General features: G+C 44.0%; 2 protein-coding genes across 8 annotated transcripts in view; both read left to right on the forward strand.

The window, feature by feature from the left end:
- Window positions 1-13,892, forward strand: part of LOC120552716 (kinesin-1 heavy chain-like) — a 48,053-nt gene extending 34,161 nt beyond the window's left edge. For both annotated transcript variants that reach the window (XM_039790939.1, XM_039790940.1), the window contains exons 19-26: window positions 2,619-2,728; window positions 2,822-2,923; window positions 3,012-3,072; window positions 4,974-5,045; window positions 7,279-7,383; window positions 7,980-8,187; window positions 8,920-9,037; window positions 13,324-13,892. In XM_039790939.1, the coding sequence (XP_039646873.1) occupies window positions 2,619-2,728; window positions 2,822-2,923; window positions 3,012-3,072; window positions 4,974-5,045; window positions 7,279-7,383; window positions 7,980-8,187; window positions 8,920-9,037; window positions 13,324-13,330 (783 nt within the window). In that variant the 3' untranslated portion in view covers window positions 13,331-13,892. The remainder of the gene's footprint in view (window positions 1-2,618; window positions 2,729-2,821; window positions 2,924-3,011; window positions 3,073-4,973; window positions 5,046-7,278; window positions 7,384-7,979; window positions 8,188-8,919; window positions 9,038-13,323) is intronic.
- Window positions 13,893-20,789: 6,897 nt separating this feature from the next.
- Window positions 20,790-27,774, forward strand: part of arhgap12b (Rho GTPase activating protein 12b) — a 93,051-nt gene continuing 86,066 nt past the window's right edge. For 3 of the 6 annotated variants that reach the window (XM_039790616.1, XM_039790617.1, XM_039790619.1), the window contains exons 1-2: window positions 20,790-20,934; window positions 25,788-26,569. In XM_039790616.1, coding sequence (XP_039646550.1) covers window positions 25,892-26,569 — 678 coding nt within the window. In that variant the 5' untranslated portion in view covers window positions 20,790-20,934; window positions 25,788-25,891. The remainder of the gene's footprint in view (window positions 20,935-25,787; window positions 26,570-27,774) is intronic. The other 3 variants (XM_039790618.1, XM_039790620.1, XM_039790622.1) reach the window with 1 other exon arrangement.

Genomic DNA, 27,774 nt, shown 5'->3' on the forward strand with positions numbered 1-27,774 from the left:
GTTTCCTTAACAACACGAAAAAATGGAGAAGGTGCCGATAGATAGACTTGTGCTAGTGTTGGAGAACAGCGAGTTATATGATATTAGCGGGTGCTCCCTGTTCAGGGAACTCGCTTTGTTTTATCTAACGTTCAGTGTTGGGGAAGTTACTTTTAAAAAGTAGTGTTTGCTCGTTACTTCTTAAAAAAGTAATCCTTTACTTAGTTACCCCCTATGGAAAGTAACTTTTTACTTTACTCGTTACTTTTACGTTACTTTTAAAAGCAGGTGTCTCTTGCAGAGACTTAAGTTAATTATACAAAAGCTATCTTTGACCATAAAGCCAATCTATGGTTTATCAGTGAAGTGTCTGAACTAGGCTACATTGCAGATTCTCTACTCACAGAGCGACGGCTGATTCATTATGAACGAGTCCAGAGCGGGTTGAATGCACCATCTGCATTACATGGTGTTAGTGTGTAATGTCCATATCTACTTGTATTAGCCTACTGGTCGTGCAGCCACGATGGTCCGTGCATTGTCATAGACACATGCAGCCTCTTTTCTGGAAGTCCTTGCGTGTCCGTGCGACCGACACAAGTCCACAGCGGTCCGCTGTGTGTAGCCTAGTCTATGTATGAGCCCATCTCCACGGCATCCATCTGTGAGGTTGTCAGCTTTGTGTCTGCTTGGCGTTCTCAAGCAGACACGTGTTTGTAGGACGGCCGATTTAACCGCCAGTCCTCAGCGATGTAGTGGCATGTGTCACATAGCTCTCCGCTCAGAGCGCCGTCCAGTAAAAAGGCACGAAGCTAAAAACGCTCTCAAAAGTTAGCTAGCGTTGGCTGCAGCATTGCTCCGCTACTACCAGCCTCTGTCACGTACCGCGTGGAGCTTGTGAGTGCGCAGCTGAGAAGGCAGTGTTGCTGTCAAATCTGTCCCTGGGAAAAATAATGTTGCGCCGAATTGAAAAAGGAACTACGTTTCGTTACCAAATTTTCAGTAGTAACGCGTTACTTTACTTTTTCCCGAAAAAAGTAGTTACGTTACAAAGTAACGCGTTACACCCAACACTGCTAACGTTAGTAGCACTGCTCCCTCTCTCTGTTCATTCTCTAGATCGTTCCACCCCTTTGTTTTTTCCACATAGCACTGTAGCATATAGTACCTTATTGCCGCACTAGAGCACTGCGCTTCCAGGATGCAGAGTTAATTGTGTTTCCTGTCTCTAAAAGTAGAATGGGAGCCAGAGCTTTTAGCTGTCAGGCTCCTCTCCTGTGGAACCAGTTCCCAGTCTGGGTTTGGGAGGCAGACACCATCACCACATTTAAGAGTAAACTTAAAACTCTCCTCTTTGATAAAGCTTATAGTTAGGGAGTGAGGAGTTGCAGCGTTTGGTTAGACCGGCGGGGGAGGGTGTATAGCTTCAGACACAGCACCCCTTCTCTTGTCTGCTTCTCTTCATAGTCGTCAGATTCCTCTACCAACCCTTATAGAGCTGGCTCAGGTTTGCCTCGGACCAGCTCTTAGTTATGCTGTTATAGTTTTAGACTGCCGGGGGACTTCCTTTGACACACTGAGCTCCTCTCTCCTCTCTCTTTCCATCTGTGTCCCAGAAATGCTTGTTACTAACTCAGCTCTGGGAAGCTTATTCCCTGGAGTCCTTATGTTTTCATGCCTCGCAGTTTTCCTTGGATCAGGGTGGCACCTAAATCACGGTTGCAGCTGCTGCCGTGGTTCTGCTCGACACCCTGCTATGCCCTACTAAGCCCTGCTACGCCTTGCTATGCCCTGCTATTCCCTGCTACACCCTACAACGCCCTGCTATGCCCTGCTACCCCCTACCATGCCCTGCTATGCCCTACTATGCCCTGCTACACCCTGTTATGCCCTGCTACGCCCTACTATGCCCTAGTATGCCCTGCTACACCCTGAACTATTATTTCTAGTCATAGTTCCATTATCTTTATTGTCTATATTTTTTTATCGCGATATTAACGTTCTTTTTGGCCTAGCAAACTTTTTAGTTTTTTTCACATGCTGTTGCAACAACTAGTAACGTAAGAAAAACTACAACACCACACCAGATCTAGCTAGACCAGAAACAAAACAACAGGCACGCCGCACACACTTGTTTGGGCTTGCGAGCCGGCCAAAGAGTAGCAGGCTAACGTTACATTTTGAGTGGATGGCGAGCGTGAGACGCCGAAATGAATGCCAATAACTTGCTCTTGGGGGAGTTATTGGAATTGTTGGGTCTTTGTAAATTATAGAGTGTGGTCTAGACCTGCTCTATCTGTAAGGTGACTTGAGATAACTCTTTTTATGATTTGATACTATAAATAAAATTGAATTGAATTGAATAGCGGTAGCTGTTGTTATTGCAACAGAAGATGCTCTCTGCTGCTTTTTGGAACAAAAACGCTTTCAGCTCCTTTTTTTAACTACAAACAACTAGTCAACTTTTTCTCGTCAAAAGACACCAAGTGTGATCATGGCCTAAGCTGTCCCTAACAAGTGTGGTCTCCAACAAGAAACTGTGACTAAAGCTGTGTGTGTGTGTGTGTGTGTGTGTGTGTGTGTGTGTGTGTGTGTGTGTGTGTGTGTGTGTGTGTGTGTGTGTGTGTGTGTGTCTTCAGGAAGCTGTGGAGATGCAGATCCAGTCTCACAGGGAGGCCCATCAGAAACAGATCAGCAGCCTGAGAGACGAGCTGGACAACAAGGATAAACTCATGACAGAACTACAGGAGTGAGACACGACATCACCAAACACCTCTCTCTCTGAATGTTGAATGTAAAGAGTTATGTACTGATACTGTTACCGTTTCCAACATGTGTGCAGTCTGAACCAAAAGATCATGCTGGAGCAGGAGAGGCTGAGGGTGGAGCACGAGAAGCTCAAGGCTGCCGACCAGGAGAAGAGCCGCCAGCTGCAGGAGCTCACGTAATGTTTCTATGGAGAGCTAGGGGGCATGGTTTCCTACCATGGTTTTGCTACCTACATTAAGTTACATCTATTTTACATTGTGCAGGGTGTTGCAGGACAGGCGGGAGCAGGCCAAACAGGACCTGAAGGGACTGGAAGAGACTGTGGTCAGTATTTGGCATGTCCATTTAAATCTGTATTCAATTAAAGGGTAACTTCGTTTTTTGTCATCCTATGTTTTTGTGTCTAACTGTACGTACACAGGAGCGTCAAATCTTTCGGCGTCGCGTTTTGGGCGTTTTGAGGGTCCAGAGCGTCAATCAGAAAGTTGAACTTTGGTCAACTTTATGGTAATGAGCTATGACGCGGTTCAGGGGCAAGCAGCGGCAAACAGCAGCAACCAATCGGAATATAGACGTCCTTCGCGCTGGCTGATCCCAGAGAAACATACAATGTAAACTTTTGTTTCTACCAAGACATTAGTTCCATGAAAATGGAGGAAAATCTCATAATCGCCGTTGCTGGGTTCCCTATCATTTATGATATGACGTTGTTTGCGTATAGGGACCAGTTAACGTTGCCTCCCGGTCACATGGTCTCTAAACAGTCCGCTCACGGTGAAGTGCTGCACGGATCAACAGCTGGCGGCTGCTCGCTCTGCCTGCATTCTGCTGCGGTTCAGCGGCTAACGAGCGAGCTAACTGCTAACAGACACCGCCGCGACCAACAAACAATACAAATTCTGTCATTATATATGTAATTAATAAAAGGTTTCTAGTGTCAGTGTATTAGCCGTGCAGTGGCTGCTTGTGCTTTTTCTTCAATCGTGTGTTGAACATGATCGAAGAATGCTGCTACGTCAGAGCGGTCAAAGCGTCAAACAGCTTCACCGTACTTTCTGACAGGCGTCCTCGACAGGGCGGCCAGAGCTTCTTCACAGCTCAAGTCGGCGGCGGTGTGTACGTACAGTAAGTGACTGATGGGAACAACAATCTTTGACATTGGTCCAGTATTAAGCGAGATCGCTGCTGATAACCTTTTGGAAAGGATTTCTAAGGAGGTTGACCTTTCTGTTAAAGAGTAAGATCCTTCTTTTAAACATAAAAACATCCCTGAGATCGCTATGGCTAAAGCCACCAGACTCCATGTAAATAAACAGCCATTTTATCTTCGTAAAATACATTTCATTCAAAGACGATGGATACAAAATAAAACTATGAAAAGCTGTTTTGGTTCATCTTTCCACTTTTTCAACAATCACAACTATAGTTTTGGTTGAAATAAACCCATAATTTATCAATTTACCTGTGAAAATATGTTGGCTCTATACACGCTAAAGGTAATGTTTTTTTAAATGGAGTCTGGTGGGTTTAGCAATAGCGATCTTGGAGCTGTTTCTGGTTAAACAAAGAGGATTTTACTCTTTAAAAAAAGGCCTATGTCTGTAGGGATCCTTTCCATAATGTTGCCAGACACTAGAAGACACCAGAATAATAATCTGAGCCTGTCAGTGGCAAAAACAGCACTTTTAGTGGACAAAATTGACATTGCACATTTGTCCTATAGGGTTAAATTGAAACCCGGTTCGCTGCTGCTGATCAGAGTTCTCCCTTAATACTGGACCAATTTCAAAGATTGTTGTTCCCATCAGTCGCTGTCACACAAAAACATAGGAAAATAGGGTATAGGTTGAAAAAGTCACCATTTAAATTAGAAAAAAGAAAGAAGGATTTTATTACATTTTTTCAATTTAAGAATTGACAAAGTGACATATTAAAAAATTCAGCTGCAACAATTCGATCCAAAAACATTTACTCTGGAAAACTGGCATAATAGAGTAAACAGTAAAACAATCAGTCAGTGCCAAAAACAGCACTTTTAGTCGACATAATTGACAGTGCGCATTTGCCCTATAGGATTACATTGCATCCTGGTTCGTGGCAGCAATGCGTCAGGGTAGGATTTCTCAAAACCTGGACAAAATCTGGGTTTAATTGTACTAACCCTTTAATATCTCTAAACATTTTTTGTCTTCTTCTCTGAACTGGGTTTCCCTGCCGTCACACAGGCCCGAGAGCTGCAGACACTCCACAACCTCAGGAGGCTTTTTGTCCAAGACTTGGCCACTCGAGTCAAAAAGGTAAAAGCCCCGACAGTATGCACATATCCCCCTGTTCTCTGGAAGCTGCTCACGGTACACTTTCGCTGTAATTATCCTCCTGTGATCTGGTTTAATGTGTGATTTAATCTCCTATCTAGTGTAATATCACATGAGCTTTTGTTGCCCCGACCACAACATTTGAATGAAATGAAAAAACCATGATGAAATTTTAATGAATCCAGGGAACACAACCGAAAGTGTGTGTAATAAGTAGGCCATCTGATTCTTCAAAGGTAGCAGCTGTAAATTAGGGGCCCCGGCTCTGCCTGGCGCTCATCTCCAGCCCTCAGGCTGAGGCTTGATGAGATAAACAAAGGCAAAGCAGGAGGACAGAGAATATGCCACGATGTTGTACACATCCCAAATCTGCTGATTATCATCTCATTAATCCACAAATAGGATGCTTTGGATTCAGGCGTTTTGGTTACAGCCTTTCTTTTTAGACACTGGGTTGGAAGAACTGAATGTAATAAAGCAGTTGTACACAGGTAAATGGCTGGATGGATGGATGCAGAGGGAAAACATGGATTGAAATCAGAGTACAGATATAGGGCTGCAAGATATGAGGAAAATATGCGATAATGTTAAATATCGTGATACTAACGATAACGTGATATTGCAAGAACGATATTACTTGTGATAAACAGATATTAAAGTGTACTCAGTTCTGCCTTTATTCTGCTAAAAAACTGCAAATTGCTTATTGAATTTATAAGCCGAAAATAAATAATTTCCAACATTCTTTTATTGAACAAATTGAACACTGAATTAAACATATAATGCACCTCTAAAAAAAGGACAGTTACATTTTAAAGTGTTCTACTGTTACTCTCTTTCAACTAACTCACTAAATCTCTAAGTCTTTTGGGATACATCACAACCAGGGCTTGACATTAACTATTTTGCTCACCAGCCACTGTGGCTAGTGGTTTTCCAGAGCTACTAGCCCCTCAGCATCTTCACAATTCAGTTTTATTTGAATAAAATTGATTATATTGTGCTACAATTAACTAGAAGAACCAGATTAACAAACATTTTAAATGGAAATGAGCACTGAAAACACCGAAATCAAGACTACATGAAATATAACAATGCAGTCATCAAATATTCATCTCTGATAATGTGTGTAAAGCTCCTTTTTGTATGAAAACATTGCAACCGAATAAGACATAGACATAAAAAGAGTAGCTTCTTATTGCATAGGCTAGGTGGTGCAGGGGTATAGAAGATTAGTTGAAAGTAGTTGACTTAGTCACTTAGCAGCCGGCACGGGCCCCCTGTGACGGGAAGCAGAACGCACAGACCAAATGTCCTGCTAAACTGTCCTGCTGCGTGCTCTCTCTGTACTTCTTCTACAAACCTGTACCTTATTCAGTCTACGACCTGTACAGACGCAACCGTTGCCTCGGCTTGCCATGTCACATGCGCTCGCTGAACGCAACTCTGGGGAACATTTTAAGGAATGGCCGCGGCTTGCTGGTCTGATGTGTCGTACGGGCCAGCGTCCTCCGGCCGTGGGCTGCCGCTGCACGGGTGGGGGCACAGTACTCCAGCCACCATTGTTACAATATAAAGGCATGCCACCCGCCAAAATGGCTAGCGAGAGTGACTGTTACCCGCCACTGCCGAAATCTACCGGCACCTTTTGCAATTTGTATATTGCGCAAGTTGATATTGCGATCATGAAAAAAACAATGATGTATTATGCAGCCCTGTACAGCAGAGATCTTCAACAGGGGGTCTGGGACGCCTAGGGGGTTCTCAAGAGTTACTGCAGGGGGGCCGCCACATTATTGTTAATTTTTTGAAAATTTGAAGAAATTTTAAATATCTTCATATGAATCCAACATATTATTTGCAATATTATTAGCAAATGTAAATCAGCTTTACAATTTGTAAAAAAAAATAAACTAGGCTGACTGGCCCATAAGAAAGTAAGTCACCACAGACACAGTTCATCCCAAGGATTCACTCTGACACATTTTATAAAATCATGCCAACAATTATTATTTTATTAGCTTAGTATTCTTTGCACCAAAAATGTATGTATGTATTAGGCTGCCCACACGTTATTGTAGGCATAGTTTAAAATGCAACTCAATTTCATACAAAATATGTAGTAGGGGGTCCCAGCTCCATGTCTCTTTCAGTTATGAGGTCCTTGGCTTAAAAAACGTTGAAGACCCGTGCTATGTGTGTTGTTCTTCATTAGAAGGCTCAGACGGACTCAGATGACACAGAAGACAGCGCTGCCCAGAAACAGAAGATCTGCTTCCTGGAGAGCAATCTCGCGCAGCTCACCAAAGTTCACAAGCAGGTGAAAAAAGAAAAGTGCAAAGACACAATTACCACAGTGCTTCCTACTGTACCTGAAATAATCCTATAGGTGGCTTTCACCAGATTCTGTGTCTAAACGTTCTTCTCCCTTTCCTCTCACTCTCAACGGAGGTCCACCAGACTCCATGTAAATAAAAAGGCCATTTTATCATCGTAAAGTCGACAGATACAAAATAAAACTATGAAAAGCTGTTTTGGTTCATCTTTCCACTTTTTCAACAATCACAAATCTAGTTTTGGTTGAAATAAAGACATAGTTTACTGATTTACATGTGAAAATATTTTGGCTCTCTACACGCTAAAGGTATTGTTTTTTTAAATGGAGTCTGGGGGGTTTAGCAATAGCGATCTTGGAGCTGTTTCTGGTTAAACAAAGAGGATTTTACTCTTTAAAAAAAGGCCTATGTCTGTAGGGATCCTTTCCATAATGTTGTCAGACACTTAGAATAATAATCTGAGCCTGTCAGCGGCAAAAACAGCACTTTTAGTTTAAAGAAATGGACAATGGCGCATTTGCCCCATAGGGTTACATGGCAGCCTGGTGTTATCTCTTTGTGTTATCTGTTATCTCTGTAGCTGCTACGGGACAATGCCGACCTCCGCGGCGAGCTGCCTAAACTTGAGAAGCGCCTGCGGGCCACGGCTGAGCGGGTCAAAGCCCTGGAGGCGGCTCTGCGGGAGGCCAAAGAGAACGCAGCCCACGACCGAAAGCGCTACGAGGAGGAGATGGGGCGCATTAAGGACGCTGTCAAGCCCAAAAACATGGGCAGGAGAGCCTCCATAGGTAGGTGAACACACAAACACACACACATATAGAACTATATCTTGGATAAAAAATCCTGACAATGTGTAGAATAATATATGTGGTAGTCTCGCTTTGCCAGACCTTCCTCCACAGCGCTGTGGAGGAAGGTCTGGCTAGTCCACACAGCATTCTGGGATGGGAGAAAAATGTGCTCTGGTTTATTGGCATTTCTTTAAACCAATCGCGTTTGTCTTGGGTGGCGCTAAGCACCGGGCGGAGCTAAGGCGCCTCTGCAAAATAGTCTCAGGAAGGACCTTGTTTTGGTGGAACATGTGTACGTTCAAAAGAGCGAGAGAAAACTCCGATAGGACAGATAGTCTAGCTAGCTGTCTGGATTTAACCTGCAGAGATCTGAGGAGCAGTTAACCATAGTCCTCACAAATCCACCAGAGGTTAAAATTACAACACAAAGGAAGAGGAAGGAGACGGACATCTGGCCTAAAAAGAGGGACATCCAGCGGAAATTCCAGCAGCACCGGAACAGTTCCGGAAGTGGAACGTCGTCGATATAGACTAGGAAACGGCTAGCCTTGCTCTGACTAAATTTCAAATATACTCCTACCTTTAAAGTTCAAACTAACTTGCTCTACGTCTTTTGTTCCCTCTAAATTCAAACGAAGAAATATAACTGTATTTGCACTCTGGATGACATGTGATGCCTCAACCTGCTCTCTGTATGTGACTTGTGTTATCTCTCTGTGTCCGACCCAGCCAAGCCCATCAGGCCAGGCCAGCTGCCAGGAGCATCTCCCTTGAACCCCAGCGTCAACCGGTCCAACCTCATCCAGAACAGCCAGCCAGCCGGCATCAAGGGAGGAGGCAACAACAGGTCAGAGAAGAATACGCACTCTTCTGTGGCCGGGTTGGCTCAGTGGGTAGAGCAGGCGCACATATACTAGAGGTTTATGTCTCGACGCAGAGGTCCAGGGTTGGAATCCGACCTGAGACGATTTCCTGCATGTCTTCCCCCTCTCTCTCCCCTTTCTCACCTAGCTGTCCTGTCAAAAATTAAAGGTGGAAAAGCCCCAAAAAATAACCTTAAAGGGGTGATAGAATGATTATATAGGGTATTTTACACTGTTCCTTAAGGTCTCCTAATGGGGTATGTAACATTGGTTGGGCTGAAAATTGCCCGAATGATATTTTATTAGGCCCTTAACTACCCTGTGAATATGGCTCTATTTGGAACAAGAGCTTTTCTTCCAAATATGGTATGCTGATGAATATTCAGAATGAGCTACGCGCTGATTGGTTTGAGCAAACTACATAGAAACACATGGGAGACTCTCATATTTCAGACACTGCAAAGTTATACATTGTTTATCAGGCTATTTCGTTATTAAATTCACTTCTGATACTTTTTTAAGCGAGAAATCAACTATATAAAGCTCAAATATGGGCGGCCGTTACCGAAAATTGATGGCTAATTGCAAATTTGGTAAGACTGTGTGTCGGAGTTCAGGCCGGTGCTGCCTCTTCGCCGCCTGCCTTCCTTCATACAGCCCCGGCCTGCTATGAGGTACTTGGAGCTCGGGTCACGGCTGCAGCCCACAGCAGGGACTACCAAGACCGCTGCCCTGACAGAGCTCCAGGGCCTTCAACTCCCCTCTTCCTGCTAGCTAAATGGCCCGTGTGTGAGAGTGAGAGCGCCGTCAGCGAGCTTGTTACACCAGCAATCTGTTACCACATGTTACACACATGTCACGCCACTTATACAAAATCTAATTAAAGGTCTTATAAAGCTAACAACGGTGTTCGATTTCAAGTTAATGAATATTTGTGAAGACAAAGTGTTTTGTTAGCTGTGACTGTCCCTTCAATCCTAGCTATGTGTAGCTACAAACCACGGATAGTTAGCTTCCTTTTCGCCTTAATTCGATTATATTTACAGTTTGAATTTCGTCACGCCACTTACACAACATCTAACTAGCTATATGTCTTATAAACCTAACAACGTGTCCGATTTCAATTTAATGAATATTTGTGAAAACTAGGTGTTTCGGATTGCGACTGTCCCTTCAATCTTAGCTATGTGTAGATACAAACACATAGTTGCCTTTTTTTTTTTTTTTTTTTTTTTTTTTTTTTTTTTTTTTTTCCCCCCCACCCCAAACAAAACCTTTTTTTTTTTTTTTTTTTGCTGTCCCTTCAATCTTAGCTATGTGTAGCTACAAACCACGGATAGTTAGCTAGCTTCCTTTTCGCCTTAATTCGATTATATTTACAGTTTGAATTTCGTCACGCCACTTACACAACATCTAACTAGCTATATGTCTTATAAACCTAACAACGGTGTACGATTTCAATTTAATGAATATTTGTGGAAACTAGGTGTTTCGTTAGCTGCGACTGTCCCTTCAATCCTAGCTATGTGTAGCTACAAACCACGGATAGTTAGCTTCCTTTTCGCCATAATTCGATTATATTTACAGTTTGAATTTCGTCACGCCACTTATACAACATCTCCCTAAAGGTTTTATAAAGCTAACAACGGTGTCCGATTTCAAGTTAATGAATATTTGTGAATTCCAGAGGAATTCTAAGAGGAGGCTAGCTAGCTCTCATTGATAGAGCTACATCCAGCCGCAGGCTCTATCAATGAGACTCGCGGACAAGCGGCGTTTATTTCCCCAATAGTTTGTTTAAATAACTCAACACATTATAATTACTCACATTAAAAGATTAACTGGAACCTGTGGTAACAGATTGCTGGTGTAACAAGCTCGCTGACCGTGCTCTCACTCACATACACCGCCATTTAGCTAGCAGGAAGAGGGGAGCTGCAAGCCCTGGAGCTCTGTCAGAGCACCAGCGTTTAGTAGTCCATTATCCAAAAACCGGTGACTTTGCGCGGGTATGGAGTGCTGTGGGCTGCCAGTCGTGACGGAGCTCCAAGTACCTCAGAGCAGGCCGGGGTGTGTGAAGGAAGGCAGGTCGGGCGGCGAGGCAGCAACACAGGCAGCAGAATTCCGACACACAGTTGGACAAAATTTGCAATTAGCCATCCATTTTCGTAAAGCGGCCCATATTTGAGCCTTACATAGTTGATTTCTTGCATAAAAAAGTTTCAGAAGTGAATTTTGTAATGGAATAGCAGAGATATGCGCGACCTAGATTCTGAAGACTACCTGATCTTAGGGATGGCTGAAGTGAAACTGATGTTCCGAAGCTTTGCCGAGATCCCGAAGCGCAGATGTTTTGAAACACTGATCCGAAGCGCGATTCAAAACACTGATGTCACGTGACTACGGCTAAATGAAACACCGGAGTGTTTCACTAGTGTTTCAACAGGTGGCATGGTCCGCCAAATCAGCGTTTGATTGACAGGGTCGGGAACACACATCGCACATCAGTATAAAAGTGAAGTCAACGCACCTTGACCTCGTGGGTTTTTGTGAGATGAGTTTGATTTTGAGATAGCGGATATTTGGTGATATAGTGACATTCATAGTGCGAGTTGTTTAGTTATATTTAGGCTTACATTTAAATTTACACATTGACTGATAGACTGAGACAGACAGAGTATAGACCTACATACAGTGACACATTAATAGATAGATAGATAGATAGATAGATAGATAGATAGATAGATAGATAGATAGATAGATAGATAGATAGATAGATAGATAGGACAGGACAGTTTATGGGAACGTTTTAATGATCGTATCCGTAAAACCCAGATTATACATAATGCTACAGCTGATGCCACAGTGGAAGTGAAAAAATACCACAACTATGCGTTCTTGCCCAGAACTCCTGATCCCCTAACTTACTGGAAAGAGAGAGCAGTAATCTTTCCTCATTTGTATGTCCTTGCTAAAAAATATCTTTGCATGCCAGCAACAAGTGTCCCTTGTGAGAGGATCTTTTCAAAGGCTGGAGAAATTATCTGTAAAACACGAAGTAGGCTAAGTCCTTCCACAGCAGAGAAATAAATATTTTTGAATGAAAATCTATAAAAAAGTGAGACATTGTGGCTTGATTTCTTTTATTAATATTCATTTTTTATGACCAAAATAGCATTATGCACAGTGAGGAGTCTGCAAGCCTTACAAGCTTCACATATTAGAAAAATTATACAATACAATAATACATTTTTTATTTTTTTAATGGCTCATTATCAAGGTTGTTTCAGATCAACACCTGCAAGTGACCACTAGGTGTCATCGTTGAGACGGGTGCCAGATTGTTTCGAAGCCTCGACACAATATGGCACATTTGCTTCAACTGTTTCACGAAGCCTCGATCTGCCCACCACTACCTGATCTCAGGTCAGTTGTGTAGCCTATGTAAATGTTGGGGCGTGACCGTTCTCTTAATACACCCATGGGCTGACAAAGGTTCCGGTTTTTGGGAGGTTGACGTCAACTTCCAGCTTTGTTGGGATTCGCCCGTTTTCAGCGGCAGTTTCAAAATATGAGATTTTCATAGTAAATGGGTGTCAGTGGGACTTTGAGCTTCTATGTATGTCCTATTTACCCACCCAACTGTCGTTATTCAACTATGACAGGGTAAAATCGGTTTTGCATTCTATCACCCCTTTAAAAATACACGCTCTTCAGAGCGTCTGCTCCACAGTAGCTGGATAAGGCTACATTTACATTGCTACGTTTCGGTTTAAAAATGAATATCTTTTGCTCAGTTGGCACATTACGCATTCCCCCTGCTCCGGCATTTCCCCCTCTCATTCCCCCTGCTCCGGCATTTCCCCCTCTCATTCCCCTGCTCCGGCATTTCCCCTCTCATTCCCCCTGCTCCGGCATTTCCCCCTCTCATTCCCCCTGCTCCGGCATTTCCCCTCTCATTCCCCCCGTCGGCATTTCCCCTCTCATTCCCCCTGCTCCGGCATTTCCCCCTCTCATTCCCCCTGCTCCGGCATTTCCCCCTCTCATTCCCCCTGCTCCGGCGTTTCCCCCTCTCATTCCCCCTGCTCTGGTGTCTCCCCCTCTCATTCCCCCTGCTCTGGCGTTTCCCCCTTATGACTGGCTGAAGAAGACCTTCTGAGATTTTAAATTTGTATTCTTACAGTATGTATTCCTTATCCAGGTAAGACATCCAAGAAAGATAATATGTAAATTCCTTTGCATTCCTTTTCTCTTCTGGTTTCCCCTGCAGCCCCTGAGGATGGAGCACAGTCACAACAAACTCCAAAACCCAGAGACCTTTCCATTCCCAAATACTGAACTTTCACCTGGAACCACTGCGCCATTCTTCCAACATCAAAGTGTGTATATGCTGTATACAAGTATGGCATGTACTGTGCAGTCCTTCAAGCCTCTACAAGACAACCGGACCACATTAGTGCCTTGCAAATTTAACACATAATGTCACAAGTTCTGTAGACAGCAACTTACTAAGATATTAGTCTACACTGTGCCAACATGAATAAGAAGATGCTACAGTCATGCTGTACAGTGAAGAGAGAGCACTGGTTTCTCTATGCTTTGTTTTTAATATTTCTCAGGGGTGCACCAGATACTTCTCTGCCTGTACATCATTATGTGCAGATTATTGTAATAATCTGTTTTAAACATCCAAAAGTGTCTTTAACTACACATTGGTGGTTTAGAATTCTTCTCCACTTTCTTCGCTGGGTGATTGAGAACAGAGGCTACATTTACATTGCTACGTTTCAGTTTAAAAATTAATATCTTTTGCATTATGCATTCCCCCTGCTCTGGCGTTTCCCCCTCTCATTCCCCCTGCTCCGGTGTTTCCCCCCCTCATTCCCCCTGCTCTGGCGTTTCCCCCCTCATTCCCCCTGCTCTGGTGTTTCCCCTCTCATTCCCCCTGCTCCTGGCTCCTCTCATTCCCCCTGCTCTGGTGTTTCCCCTCTCATTCCCCCTGCTCGCATCCCTCCCATTCCCCCCTGTTCGGTTTCCCCTCTCATTCCCCCTGCTCTGGCGTTTCCCTCCTCATTCCCCCTGCTCTGCCATGCCCTCCCATTCCCCCTGCTCTGGTGTTTCCCCTCCCATTCCCCCCTGCTCTGGTGTTTCCCCCTCTCATTCCCCCTGCTTCCGGCTTCTCCCCTCCATTCCCCCTGCTCTGGTGTGTTTCCCCTCTCATTCCCCCTGCTCTGGCGTTTCCCCCTCTCATTCCCCCTGCTCTGGCGTCTCCCCCTCTCATTCCCCCTGCTCTGGCGTTTCCGAGCCCCTAAACCGGAGACATTTGAAAACTCTTCTGACCCGTTTTGGTTCTGAATCTGCGGGGTTGTGTTGCAGTCTCGATGGCCGCCAGCGGAGACCTTTGGCAACGCCGACACTGACGCCGACGTTTCTCCTCCTGATTGGGACGTCTCATTCTCTGAGACTAAAGCTACTAACGTTACCATGGCAACTACCAGCAGCAGGCGGAGCATACCTCCTGTTTAAGCCCAGTATATGATAATGTTGATGAGATATGTTAGTTTAAGCTGAGATTAGTTCTTCTACTGGAGCTGAAAAGACGTGTGTGCCCAGAGATCGCTTTTGGCTCAAAACTCTGCTTGAAAACCAAAACGTAGCGATGTAAATGGAGCCTGAGAGACACAATATTTATCTGAACAGTTCAGTTCCGTACACCTGTAGATCAAGTGTATGCATGCAATGCCTTATTTTCTGTCTGACTGGCTCTCCATCACTCTTCTTATTAACGCTCTCTAAAAGCCATTACCTCCTCAGCTCCCAGAGATGATATGACTCTCAGCTCTCAGCTCAGGGCAGGAGGCCCACTGGGAGTGGGAAGACACAAATGTAATTTATGCCTGGTAGCTGCAGGCAAGATTTCACTTCTGTTTACCTTGTTTGGTAAAACATGAATTATGTTTTTTTTTTTTTTTTTTATGTAGCTAATGTATCCAGACTGAATGTGCAGTAGGAAACCCAGTGGATGATAAATAGTTGCAACGCTCTGTCAGCTCTGTAACCTTATGAGACTTAACAAGTGCAATGACATCATGTTAATATAAATATTAAAGTTCAAGCTTCCATAGAAAAACATTTGACTTAACTCAATCAACTCAAGAAAGAATAAAGTACTCCATGCACCAGTAAATGGTATGATGAAATGAACCTTTTTAAATGCTTATATGCTTACGTATTATGGATGACTTAATGTTGAGAAGTTATTGAAATGATTGAGGGAGGGAGGTAGGGATGGGTGGCTGGATGGATGGATGGAGGGAGGGATGGAGGTAAGGATGGGTGGATGGATGGAGGGAGGAAGGGGGGAACAGAGGGATGGATATAGGGATGAATGGATGGAGAGAGGGAGGGATGGATATAGGGAGGAAGAGATGGAGGGAGGGAGGGATGGATAGATGGATATAGGGAGGAAGGGATGGATGGAGGGAGGGAGGGAAGGGGGGGTGGATGGGTGGAGGGAGGGAGGGAAGGAGGGAGAGATGGATGGAGGGAGGGAGGTTGAGAGGGATGGATGGATAGGTGGGTGGATAATAGAGGGAGGGAGTGAGGGAGGGATAATAATGGGAAAATAATGTCTCTTATGTCTTCAAGATTGTCCCAGCAACATATCAGAACATTCAATACAATTCAGTACAATGTCATCAATTTCACTAAAGGCCACACATGGAAAATGAAAATCATAAAGGGCCAGACATGTTTAGTTTATTGACATGCTTTTATTTACTGGAAAAAGTGACGTATTTTTGACTGTATCATTGCATGTCTCATATAGCTTAGTTTGGTCCACATGAAGCCCTAAAAAAGTCAGCAAAAAAGTTCCTTAGCCATCAAAGACTTTCATAAAAACATTTTTAAGAAGGCTACAACACAGCCGACTCACAGCAACCTGTTTTAACAGGCCTGAATATGCAAACCCACTGGTTGGGTGAAAATCTCTGGGTCTCAAAGTCGGCAAATCTGCCAAATTCTGCGTCGCATAATTACAGCTTTAAAACTGTTTATCGTCTTTTTGGTTTGGCGCACATCTAGGCGGGCCAAAATGTATTGTGAACCTAAATTCATATGCGGGCCGGATCAAAATTTGCAAGGGGCCGCGGGCCTTGAGTTTGACACCTGTGCTGTAAGGGTTCACTGCCACCTTTTTAAACCTTTCTTTGCCTCCTTGCATCATCTGAAGTACTCTGAAAGTGAGCCACTTACAGAACAGGGTTCACCTAACCACTAACTGCAATGTCAACTCATGGATGGGAAAATCTGACTTGCAGTCTTTTTAAACATCATAGTTTTTTTTAAATATTAATATTATTTAATAAATATGCGAATCTGGAAAACAGCTATTTCAGTGTTATTAGTTTAAATAGAGTGTATTTGTCTGTTATAGTGACTTTGATGAAGATCAGACCACATTTTATAATGTATACTTTGTTAATCCCACAAGGGGAAATTACAATGTTTTTCACTCTGTTATTATTACACACATTACACACACATGCTCAGCACCTCTACATGCACTAATGGAGAGATGTCAGAGGGAGGGAGCTGCCCATGGAAAGGCGCCCCGAGCAGTAGGGGGTGCGGTGCCTTGCTCAAGAGCACCTTGGCAGTGCCCAGGAGGTGAACTGGCACCTCTCCAGCTACCAGTCCACCACCATACTTTGGTCCGTATGGGGACTTGAACCAGCAACCTACTGCAACCTACTGCCACTATGGATGAATTATGCATACATATTGGTCATTCCAAAGAGTACCTTACAAACCCTGCAGCCTGTTTCCACAAGAGCTTTCTGTAGACTTGGACCTCAAGTTCAGTTTTTTCTATAGAGCTAATAAACCTCAGTTTGTCCACATCAATATGAGATTTTGGGTCTAAAGTAGGCTATTGTCCAAAGAAACACTGCATGCTAAACACAAGCTTGAGTTTCTACAGTAAGCACTGTTTTTTTTTTTTTTTCAAGTTTGCTAACTTGTAGAAATGAAATTATGCTTTTGAAAATACATGGAAAGACCTGAAACTGCCAATTAAAAAGAATTATTTTGAATGAAAATGAAAGAATTCCCTTTGATATCTTGACAAAAAAAAAGTTAATATTGGGTTGAGCTCGGTGTGGTGTTTTATTATGATCATTTACATACCACCAAAACATTCACATTAGCAGTCCTTACATCCCAAAACAATACTGAAATCCAAAATGCTCGTGTCTGTCATTTCCCTCCTTACACCAACAGGGTGTGCTTTTACACAAATATGCTAATACGCAATGAGAAGTGATGTGATTAAATTACAGTGCAGGCATTCATATATATATTATTCTGAAATAATGTCACCTTTGAGTTGTATTGCCTATGACTATTCTTTTCAACTTTATTTCAGACACAAAGGTCCATACCGGTATAAAAATATAGCACATACAGTGCCTTGCGAAAGTATTCGGCCCCCTTGAACTTTTCGACCTTTTGCCACATTTCAGGCCTCAAACATAAAGATATAAAACTGTAATTTTTTGTGAAGAATCAACAACAAGTGGGACACAATCATGAAGTGGAACGAAATTTATTGGATATTTCAAACCTTTTAAACAAATAAAAAACTGAAATATTGGGCGTGCAAAATTATTCAGCCCCCCTTAAGTTAATACTTTGTAGGCCACCTTTGCTGCGATTACAGCTGTAAGTCGCTTGGGGTATGTCTCTATCAGTTTTGCACATCGGAGACTGACATTTTTCCCCATTCCTCCTTGCAAAACAGCTCGAGCTCAATGAGGTTGGATGGAGAGCGTTTGTGAACAGCAGTTTTCAGTTCTTTCCACAGATTCTCGATTGGATTCAGGTCTGGACTTTGACTTGGCCATTCTAACACCTGGATATGTTTATTTGTGAACCATTCCATTGTAGATTTTGCTTTATGTTTTGGATCATTGTCTTGTTGGAAGACAAATCTCCGTCCCAGTCTCAGGTCTTTTGCAGACTCCATCAGGTTTTCTTCCAGAATGGTCCTGTATTTGGCTCCATCCATCTTCCCATCAATTTTAACCATCTTCCCTGTCCCTGCTGAAGAAAAGCAGGCCCAAACCATGATGCTGCCACCACCATGTTTGACAGTGGGGATGGTGTGTTCAGGGTGATGAGCTGTGTGGCTTTTACGCCAAACATAACGTTTTGCATTGTTGCCAAAAAGTTTGATTTTGGTTTCATCTGACCACAGCACCTTCTTCCACATGTTTGGTGTGTCTCCCAGGTGGCTTTTGGCAAACTTTAAACAACACTTTTTATGGATATCTTTAAGAAATGGCTTTCTTCTTGCCACTCTTCCATGAAGGCCAGATTTGTGCAGTATACGACTGATTGTTGTCCTATGGACAGTCTCCCACCTCAGCTGTAGATCTCTGCAGTTCATCCAGAGTGATCATGGGCCTCTTGGCTGCATCTCTGATCAGTCTTCTCATTGTATGAGCTGAAAGTTTAGAGGGACGGCCGGGTCTTCGTAGATTTGTAGTGGTCTGATACTCCTTCCATTTCAATATTATCGCTTGCACAGTGCTCCTTGGGATGTTTAAAGCTTGGGAAATCTTTTTGTATCCAAATCGGCTTTAAACTTCTCCACAACAGTATCTCCGGACCTGCCTGGTGTGTTCCTTGTTCTTCATGATGCTCTCGCCGCTTTACACGGACCTCTGAGACTATCACAGAGCAGGTGCATTTATAACGGAGACTTGATTACACACAGCTGGATTCTATTTATCATCATTAGTCATTTAGGTCAACATTGGATCATTCAGAGATCCTCACTGAACTTCTGGAGAGAGTTTGCTGCACTGAAAGTAAAGGGGCTGAATAATTTTGGACCCCCACTTTTTTCTTTTTTATTTGTTAAAAAAGTTTGAAATAGCCAATGAATTTCGTTCCACTTCATAATTGGGACCCACTTGTTGTTGATTCTTCACAAAAAATTACAGTTTTATATCTTTATGTTTGAGGCCTGAAATGTGGCAAAAGGTCGAAACGTTCAAGGGGGCCGAATACTTTCGCAAGGCACTGTATATAACACAGACAAGACCAAAAAGTTACATAAGTTGAAGTACATAAGATCAAAGTGATTAAAACACATGCAGAAGAAGAGTACCTTGTGTCACTCTGTGTGGGGTCAGTTAAAGCCATTATAATTACATTTTTTTGAATGACATGAATTTGTATATACAATTTCTCAACACAGCATGAAAGGTGGGAACATGACTAGTCACATAAATATGACTGGCACTCGTCCATCTTGGCAGTTTGAGAAAGATCCTACACATTGTAATTATAGTATATGGTTTTAAGAATAGGACAAATGGGCGCCTGGATAGCTCACCTGGTGGAGTGTGCGCCCCATGTGCAAAGGCGTAGTCCTTGTCGCAATGGCCGCAAGTTCAACTCTGACCTGCGGCCCTTTGCTGCATGTCATTCTCTCCCCCTTCACATCTTCAGCTGTCCTATATAATAAAGGTCTAAAATGCCTAAACATTATCTTAAAAAAAGAAAAAAAAAGAATAGGATAATGAAAATCCCATATTTTACCAGTTTTTTTATTGTGTTGTAAAGCACCTGTTTTAAAAAGTGCTATAAAATAAATACATTTATTTAATAAAATTATATTATTATTATTATTATTATTAGTAGTAGTAGTAGTAGTAGTATTATCAAATAATGAAACTAAATGACTTGACTTGACTGACTCCCGTCAAAGCCCCCTGAGTGTCCGCGGAGCCTAAGCACCGGACAGGGAGGTGTTGGACCCGGAGGGGGCCGGCCTGCCGCGGGGATCAGCCGGGTGGGGTGGGAGAGACAGACCAGCGTCTCTGGGGGTAAAGACCCCAACTGGACCCAAACCGCATCAAGATGAACGGAAACACACAGATTAGAACCGGGGTTTAGCGGAATTTGCCTTCAAAATAAAATAAACTTTTGTCAAAATAAGATGTAGCCTGACTGAACCACAATAAAGACCTATGGATGCATGCACAACTTGTATTCAATAGTGATCACATATGGAGACACTAACTTTTAAAAATGTATTAGCACAATTTATAATACTGAATGAAGATTTTATATGCATTATGAAGTTGTAGACACCTTTTAAATTGACATGCATGTGTGTTTTGACAACAGACTGTACAAAATAGGTTTTGACTTGTAAATAAAACTATAATTATTGTAGTGAGTCTGATACATTTTAGAAAGCTTAGTATGATTTCGGGACATTTCAGTGTATAAAATATAAAAGAAAAGTATATACATAATTAGTTGTGATTGTTTGGATGTACATTCTGTGACATTTTAAGACTTATTAATGTTTACATCGAATTGAAAGAGTATCACCATTAGGCTACTAGCAAGAGACCTCACCACACCAACAACAGTTTCCCGTTTCCCATAACCACGCTTTAAAAAGACATAGGGGAAAATGGTTAACTAAAAAAAGGCCTTCCAAAACAATATCATTGAAAATAAATACATTTTAATGTATAACACAGCATTTATTTTTGTATTTCATTCATTATTTTCAGCTGCTCTGCTTTAATTATGCCTCCAATAATGAAACACGTAAGGCAGGTTTGTCAACTAAAGCCTTTACTTTGATGGTTCAGACCGGATGTGCCGTTTGTTGCCGTAGGCCGCTTGACAGCGTGCAGAGAGGCGGGGGATTGCGAACACACTCCCGACTGACTGGAGCTCTGCTGCGGGAATAGGTCGGAGCAGCCGACGCTGAAATAGGTGGGAAAAGTTGCTCCGAACTACCTCTTCGGTCGACGCAGAACGCAGAGAGACGCCGCTGGAGTTTTAAAAGGTTAGTAGGCTATGTTACCTTTTTTTAGTGTGGGGCTTTCCCGTCGCCTGGTCAGCGAGAGGCTATCGGCTTCTGTCGGAGTTACTTTGTTGCTGGGCACGCTGTTGCAGATCTGAGTGAACCTGCAGTGCTTCGGTCCAAGCACGAAGCCTCTGGAAATTGTCACTAAAATGTCTCCCACCGGTAAAATAACCTAAAATACGAACGTTGTTTTTATTCGGATTTGTTTTACATAAGTAAACGACTGGGTAATTATATATATTCCACTTGATAGCATCAGTCTGTGTGGCACGCACCTCCAGATTTGGTGAGCTTATTTTTTCTCGCAGTGTGTTTGGCTATTTGTCCCCGTTTGAGGGGGAGCTTTCTCCGGCAGCCACGTCCCTTCCCTTCCCTTCCCTTCCCACGGTCACGGGAATCATTGGTGATGTCGAGTCCGATTCCTTTGTTACGAATGCACATGGATTAAACTCCTTTGTGTGGTATTTCTGCAGTCCGTGGGGCTGGAAGGGACCCTGCCCCCCACCTATGGTCGCCACACTCCCCAACCACCGCCACCCGCCCAGGCATGCTCTGGCCGCGCAGCCCCCAACGATTTATAGAGCCACAGTGCTTGTTGTCAGGGCTTTTACAGTGGATCGTTACAAAAGCACAGCGTTTTCGTGCAATGCATACATATTCAGCATATGACCCGCATAGATGGAGGGAAATGCAGCAGCACATGTTGGAGTGGATGCTGCTCGGCCACATCTGTTTTGAATGAAGCTGCAGGGACAAAGGCAGTCCCAGTCTCTACACTGCTACATACAGTGGCTGGTCTGCAGATGTATGCAGACAAAAGCACAGGTCGTGATCTCTGTGTTGATATGCATAACCTTCATATTCTGCCAGCTACACCCCTGATCGAGTGCTAGTTTTGAGTGCTGTGTTCCAGTGCTTTGCCACAATGTCATTCATACAAGTGTTGATCTAAATGGCACTGATTTCTAGCTGTTCCTGTCATACAACAACAAACATTTCAGTAGGGGCTCAACATTATTGTATTAATTTTTTTTTCTTCTACCGGAGTAGTAGCCATTACGATTATTCCCAAGTAAACCACTTTTGTCATCAGATTTCTGCTGTTGGTTGTGGTTTTCTATAGAATTGCATATCTGTGTACAGATAAAATAGAATCAGGTCCTGGGACGTCTGGTCAGCAACAACATCTACATAATCAATGTCTGAATCAGAATCAGCTTTATTGGCCAGGTTTGCGTAAACAAACAAGGAATTTGACTCCGGTTAATCTTTGCTGTCAAAGTACAACACTCAGTTAACATATAAAGAATAAAAACAGAAAGGACTGTAAGAAATATAAAAACAAATACAGTTTACAGTAGAAATGTCATGAAACATCAGGTAAAGTTTTTAAGTTTTAAAAAGTTGGTTAATTCATTTAAGGCGATCTAATGGACCTTTTTCACAGCAGACATTTTGACTTGTCATAGTAGGAAAAGCACAGCTGTAATTGATAACCTTAACGATGGCTCAGTTCCATCAAGTGTCCCAGTAAGATATTTCAGTGAGTCAGCATGCACAATACCAGGACCTCTCCTAAGTGGAATGCAGCCATCAGTAATGGTTTAATACCAGGACCTCTCCTAAGTGGAATGCAGCCATCAGTAATGGTTTAATACCAGGACCTCTCCTAAGTGGAATGCAGCCATCAGTAATGGTTTAATACCAGGACCTCTCCTAAGTGGAATGCAGCCATCATTAATGGTTTAATACCAGGACCTCTCCTAAGTGGAATGCAGCCATCAGTAATGGTTTAATACCAGGCCTCTCCTAAGTGGAATGCAGCCATCAGTAATGGTTTAATACCAGGACCTCTCCTAAGTGGAATGCAGCCATCAGTAATGGTTTAATACCAGGACCTCTCCTAAGTGGAATGCAGCCATCAGTAATGGTTTAATACCAGGGCCTCTCCTAAGTGGAATGCAGCCATCAGTAATGGTTTTAAATACACCTGTGCTTTTCCTACTATGACATGTCAACATGTCTGCCGTAAAAAAGCTCTATAGTTAGGCTATGTTGGAGGGTGAAATAATGCAGTACATACAGCAAAAATAGTTATAAGTCATAAGGCTTACTGTTATTGTCGTCTTGGGCCCCACTTTGAAAACTACCGATCGATTCCTAAATAGTACGACAAAATGACAGTGGGGCTTTGATCCATATAGACAGATGGACTATAGTCTTTCAGTCATTGCTGTGCTGAGCCGTGCCAACCTGTTTCTAAACAGTTTTCAATTTCCATTTAGTCTCCACAGAGCAACACGTTGGCTAGTGCACTCCTCTGAGACTTGACTTTACTCCGACACCATGCGGGGGACGGGGATTCTGTTGCGGCAAAATGTACTCTCTCAGGTCCTCTGCCAAAACTCGAGACACCGCAGCAGTTTAGGGAGAGAGGGGGGAGATGGGACTAGGGCTGTGCAATTAATCGAATTTAAACGTGATTATGATTTTGGCTCCAAATGATCACAAAAACAGAATAATCGAGAAAAACAATTATTTAGCTCATTACGTTTTACAAGTATACTCTTATTTTCTCTTGTGTTCTGAATGAAAAAATACAGTTTTAAATAGGAAAAGTATTAAGGCAAATTTCACAGTTGTATGTGTTTTTTGTACTGTTGATTTATTTAACTTTTTACACTGTTTTTTAAGTTCAATAATTGCTTTCCAGAAGTCAACGAGTAATCGTGTTCAATTATCGTGATTTCAATATTGACCGAAATAATCGTGATTATATTTTTTTCCATAATCGAGCAGCCCTAGATGGGAGTTGTACATTTCTGCTGTATCGTGCCCATGAAGCCAGTTTTCATTTATTTTTAACGGGACGTTTTTGTCGTAGTGACTCCGTTGTGGGAAAGGTGAGAGTGACGTCATGCCTGATCTGTAGCCAGCTGCTGTCTGCTTTTTAAGGTTTCTCTGGTTTTTTTATCAGCCTCCAGAAAGACAATTAAAGTTACTCCACAACTTATTTCATACGTTTGCTTCTTCTGGCTCTTCGACCCCGTGTGGGGAAGTGGTTTGGTTCGGTTGGTGTATATTTGGGAGCCTTAATCTTTTTAGATAAGTGTCTCCAACTTCAGATGCTAATGGTATGAAGAGGTTGCTGCTAATCCAACAGATTAAGTTATCTTTGGACAAACCAACAGCACAACGTTCTCACTCTCCGGCGCCGTCTTGTCACTTATTGCAGGTTTTATCTTTTATCTTAGGACACAGTACGCACCAGTAACACAATCCCTGTTTGCTTCGGTGCAGCAGCACAGCGGAGCCCGTGTGTGGAGGTCGGGACGGTGGCTGTCATGCAACATCAGCGATAGCGCTGTTATCTTGTGCGTGACTCGAAGCTCTGACAGACGCCTGCCTACGTCTCTGACACCTCTGGCGATGGTGTCAATTGTAGATTGGGTCTGTGCGGTGTTAGAGGCGGGGTTACATGAGGATTTGGGACTGATTCCCAACACTCTTCCAATACACACACCAATTAAAACAGACATGGACTGTTCCTTGAGAGACAGTCATTCATAAAGGCTTGGACATGTGCGTGTTGACATCAGCTGAGCTGAAGCGTGTATTGGGTCAGACCCAGACTGTGTGTGTGTGTGTGTGTGTGTGTGTGTGTGTGTGTGTGTGTGTGTGTGTGTGTGTGTGTGTGTGTGTGTGTGTGTGCGCTTGTGCGCTTGTGCTTCGTGGTGTTGAAACAGATGAAACCGAAACTATTTAAGCCCATTATGAACCCATCCCTCATGGGCTCCCACTCTGGCCCAGACGGCTCTCTCACCACTGTAAATCTATTCTGGGTGCGTAGCTGTCACTCTGAGCCTCAGAGTGTGTATGTACATATTCCTTTACATAAGGATGGGCTCCTTATAGATTCACTGGCGTGTTCTCACGCCTCGCTAAAAGCCCCTGCCTTTTTACCGCCTTCACTTCCAGGATGTCGGTCCACGGGGGATGCTATTTCAGGGAGGAAGAGGGAGAATTTGATATGAAGGGAGCCGCGGCTCGGTAGCCGCTGCTCTGCTATGGGAGCACCCTGTTATTTATTTAGGTTAACCGACGAAAGGGAGACTCTCTGACAGACGGATCAATGACAGGCCTCATCCCAAAACAAACCCTACAGGAATGGCGAGAGCCCAGCTGTCCTCTGACTCACCCACTGTGTGTCTCGAGATGATCACCCCGAGCTTTTTAAAGGTTTCTGACTGTGTCTTTTAGCTGCATTAATGAGTAATGATGCCAAACCGCAGAGCCGATCTCTCTGAAACGACACACACTTTATTTCTGGATGCGGCCTCTGAGGGAATGTAAGCTCCAGGTACTCAATGTAGTCATTGGATCGCATGAGCGTGTGGGGGTCATGTTGTCAGCACCTTTAGCTCCGCAGAGGGCGATCAGGTTACCGGGCTGGATATCCTGAGCAGCGGTATCGGTTAGCAGAGCAGTCAGCGTGACTGTCTGTTGTGGTTTTCGATGATCAGAGGGAGGAGTTGTCATGTGGTGTTCTTTTCTCGACTCGCTAACTGAGTATGTCTGCCTGACGGTAATAAATCTAATCATAATGGGCGTGTGTTAGAGCAGTAACACTTTGTGGTTGTGGTAATCAGGTGAGTAATAATGCGCGGCTGTGCTGGGGGGTTTAGACGGTTAGGTAGGAGCATGTTTGTGTGTGATTTGGTGGGTGTATGTTCACGTCTCTGAGCTTGCTAAATGTCTTGTGCCTTGTAAATGTAGCTTGTGACATTTAACTGAAAAAAAAGCCTGTCCCCTGTCTTTCTTATCTCCTGCAGCCAATAGTTCCTCACCCCCTCCCCCCCCCCCAGTTGGACATGAGGAGCCCCCCAGGCCTGGGTCGCTGAGCAGCTGAGGTCAGATTTCAAGTGTTCCAGCAGTCATGGCTGACAGGGAGGGGCTGCCCATGGCCCCGGGCCAGATCTTCATCGAGGTGGAGTACGACTACGAGTATAAGGCCAAGGACAAGACGGTGGTCATCCGCCAGGGGGAGTGCTACGTGCTGGTGAAGAAGACTAACGAGGACTGGTGGCAGGTCAGGAAGGAGGAGGGCACAAAGGCCTTTTACGTGCCGGCGCAGTACGTCAGGGAGGTGCGCCGGGCGCTCATGCCCCCCCAGAAGCCCACCTTGAGGGCCAAGCCCACCGTTTTGGATATCTGCCGGGCATCCAATGAAAACCTCAACAGACCCCACCCGGAAATGTCCAGCTTTGGGCGGCCATCGCCGTCCTCCACCCCGTCGCCGTCCTCTGATCGCGTCACGCCGCCGGTTCAGTCCAAGGACGCCAACCAGAACCTGGGCAGTCCCCATCACTGCAAGGTGGTAGCTGAGCTGGTACTTCTTCACAACAACAACAACCACCACCACGCCAACAATTCCACGTTGCCAAGGACACGGGCCGACTCGCCTCCACTCAAAGTGGGGGACAACCACAACAAAAGTCCAGACGGCGACAAGACGTCCCCACCCAGCGACCTGCCGGGAGATCGGCTGAACAAGCTCCACAACGACTCGGAGTCTGGGGATGAGCTGAGCAGCAGCTCAACGGAGCACATGCAGGTATGTTGCTGCTTTACTGGGATCTGATTCATTTAAAGCCTTTGGGAGTTTACCTTTTGTGCATTCTTTGCTAGATGGTCTTCAGTCGTCTCTTGGTAGTGTAGAATAATATACTCAGAAAAATCAGTCACCATGTCAGAGTTTGTAGGGGCCCTGAACACAATGCATGGTAGCTTCCTTAGTTGGGTCTCTGCTGGCTTCCAGACAGGACATTTGGAGTGCTGACTCTCTTGAGCACCATTGCTTTTATTCTTCTTTGTACTCTCAATTGTGCCTTCTGTTCCTTTCCTTTTGCTCCATTCTCCCTGGTTTGTTTCCCACCAACGTGCTCATATTTGTCTCTTGGGCTGGCTGCAGATAACCTCCCTTGTCCCCCACCAGATTGATCAGAGTCATATTGGGCGTGCACGGATAGTCTACTCTTCACTTACCGTCTGTTGCCGATTTGATGAAAGTGGTAACAGTTGCAGGTCCTTATTGAAATTCTACTGTTGCCCTTGAAGCATAATTTGTCTGGCTTGTACAGCTGTTTTTTTTTGGGGTTGTTGCATTTGGATCATTAGACTAAACGGTCTGTTCGCAGCTTCACTGTTCGATGGAGGGTCATGTAATTGAGAGTCTTCAGGTACATTTAATACAAGCAAATGCCAAACAACTGCTTGGATGTGTAGTTTGGATGTGTGGTTTTGTAGCGCTGCTGTCATTTGTGTTTCTTAAACCCGCTGATTGTCCTTTTGTACTACAGGAATGTGTTCAAAGGTATTATCATCACACCCAAAACTAATACTTTGAGGCAGATAATCTCTGCAAGGATTCTGGTAGCGGGGTAGCCCTATGTAGGGATCCATTCCTGATGGAAAGAGCCAAACTTCTTGATGTCCCCCGCCGCAAACATAAAGTATATTCTCTCCCTCCCCCTGTTCCTGCAGTCCCTATGGTTGATAACTCCTGCCTCCTCCCACCTCCATGATATCTGTCACCCTGAGCCGGGAGAATGGGTGGACGGCTACAGGAACTGGGGCCTATCCTCCCTCGTCTGCAGCGGAGGTCGATCAAAGTAGAAAACGGAGGAGATTTCCAGACAGTGGGAGCACAAGCGGCACTGCTCTTCGTGAGCCATGTTTTTGGGCTGGCTGTTTCTAGGCAGGGTCAGCCTGTTTGAAGGCTCCAAGTGCTGCTTGTGTTCTTTGTTCCACAGGCTGCTG

The sequence above is a fragment of the Perca fluviatilis genome, chromosome 22 (assembly GCF_010015445.1).
Source record: "Perca fluviatilis chromosome 22, GENO_Pfluv_1.0, whole genome shotgun sequence".
Taxonomy (NCBI): Eukaryota; Metazoa; Chordata; class Actinopteri; order Perciformes; family Percidae; genus Perca; species Perca fluviatilis.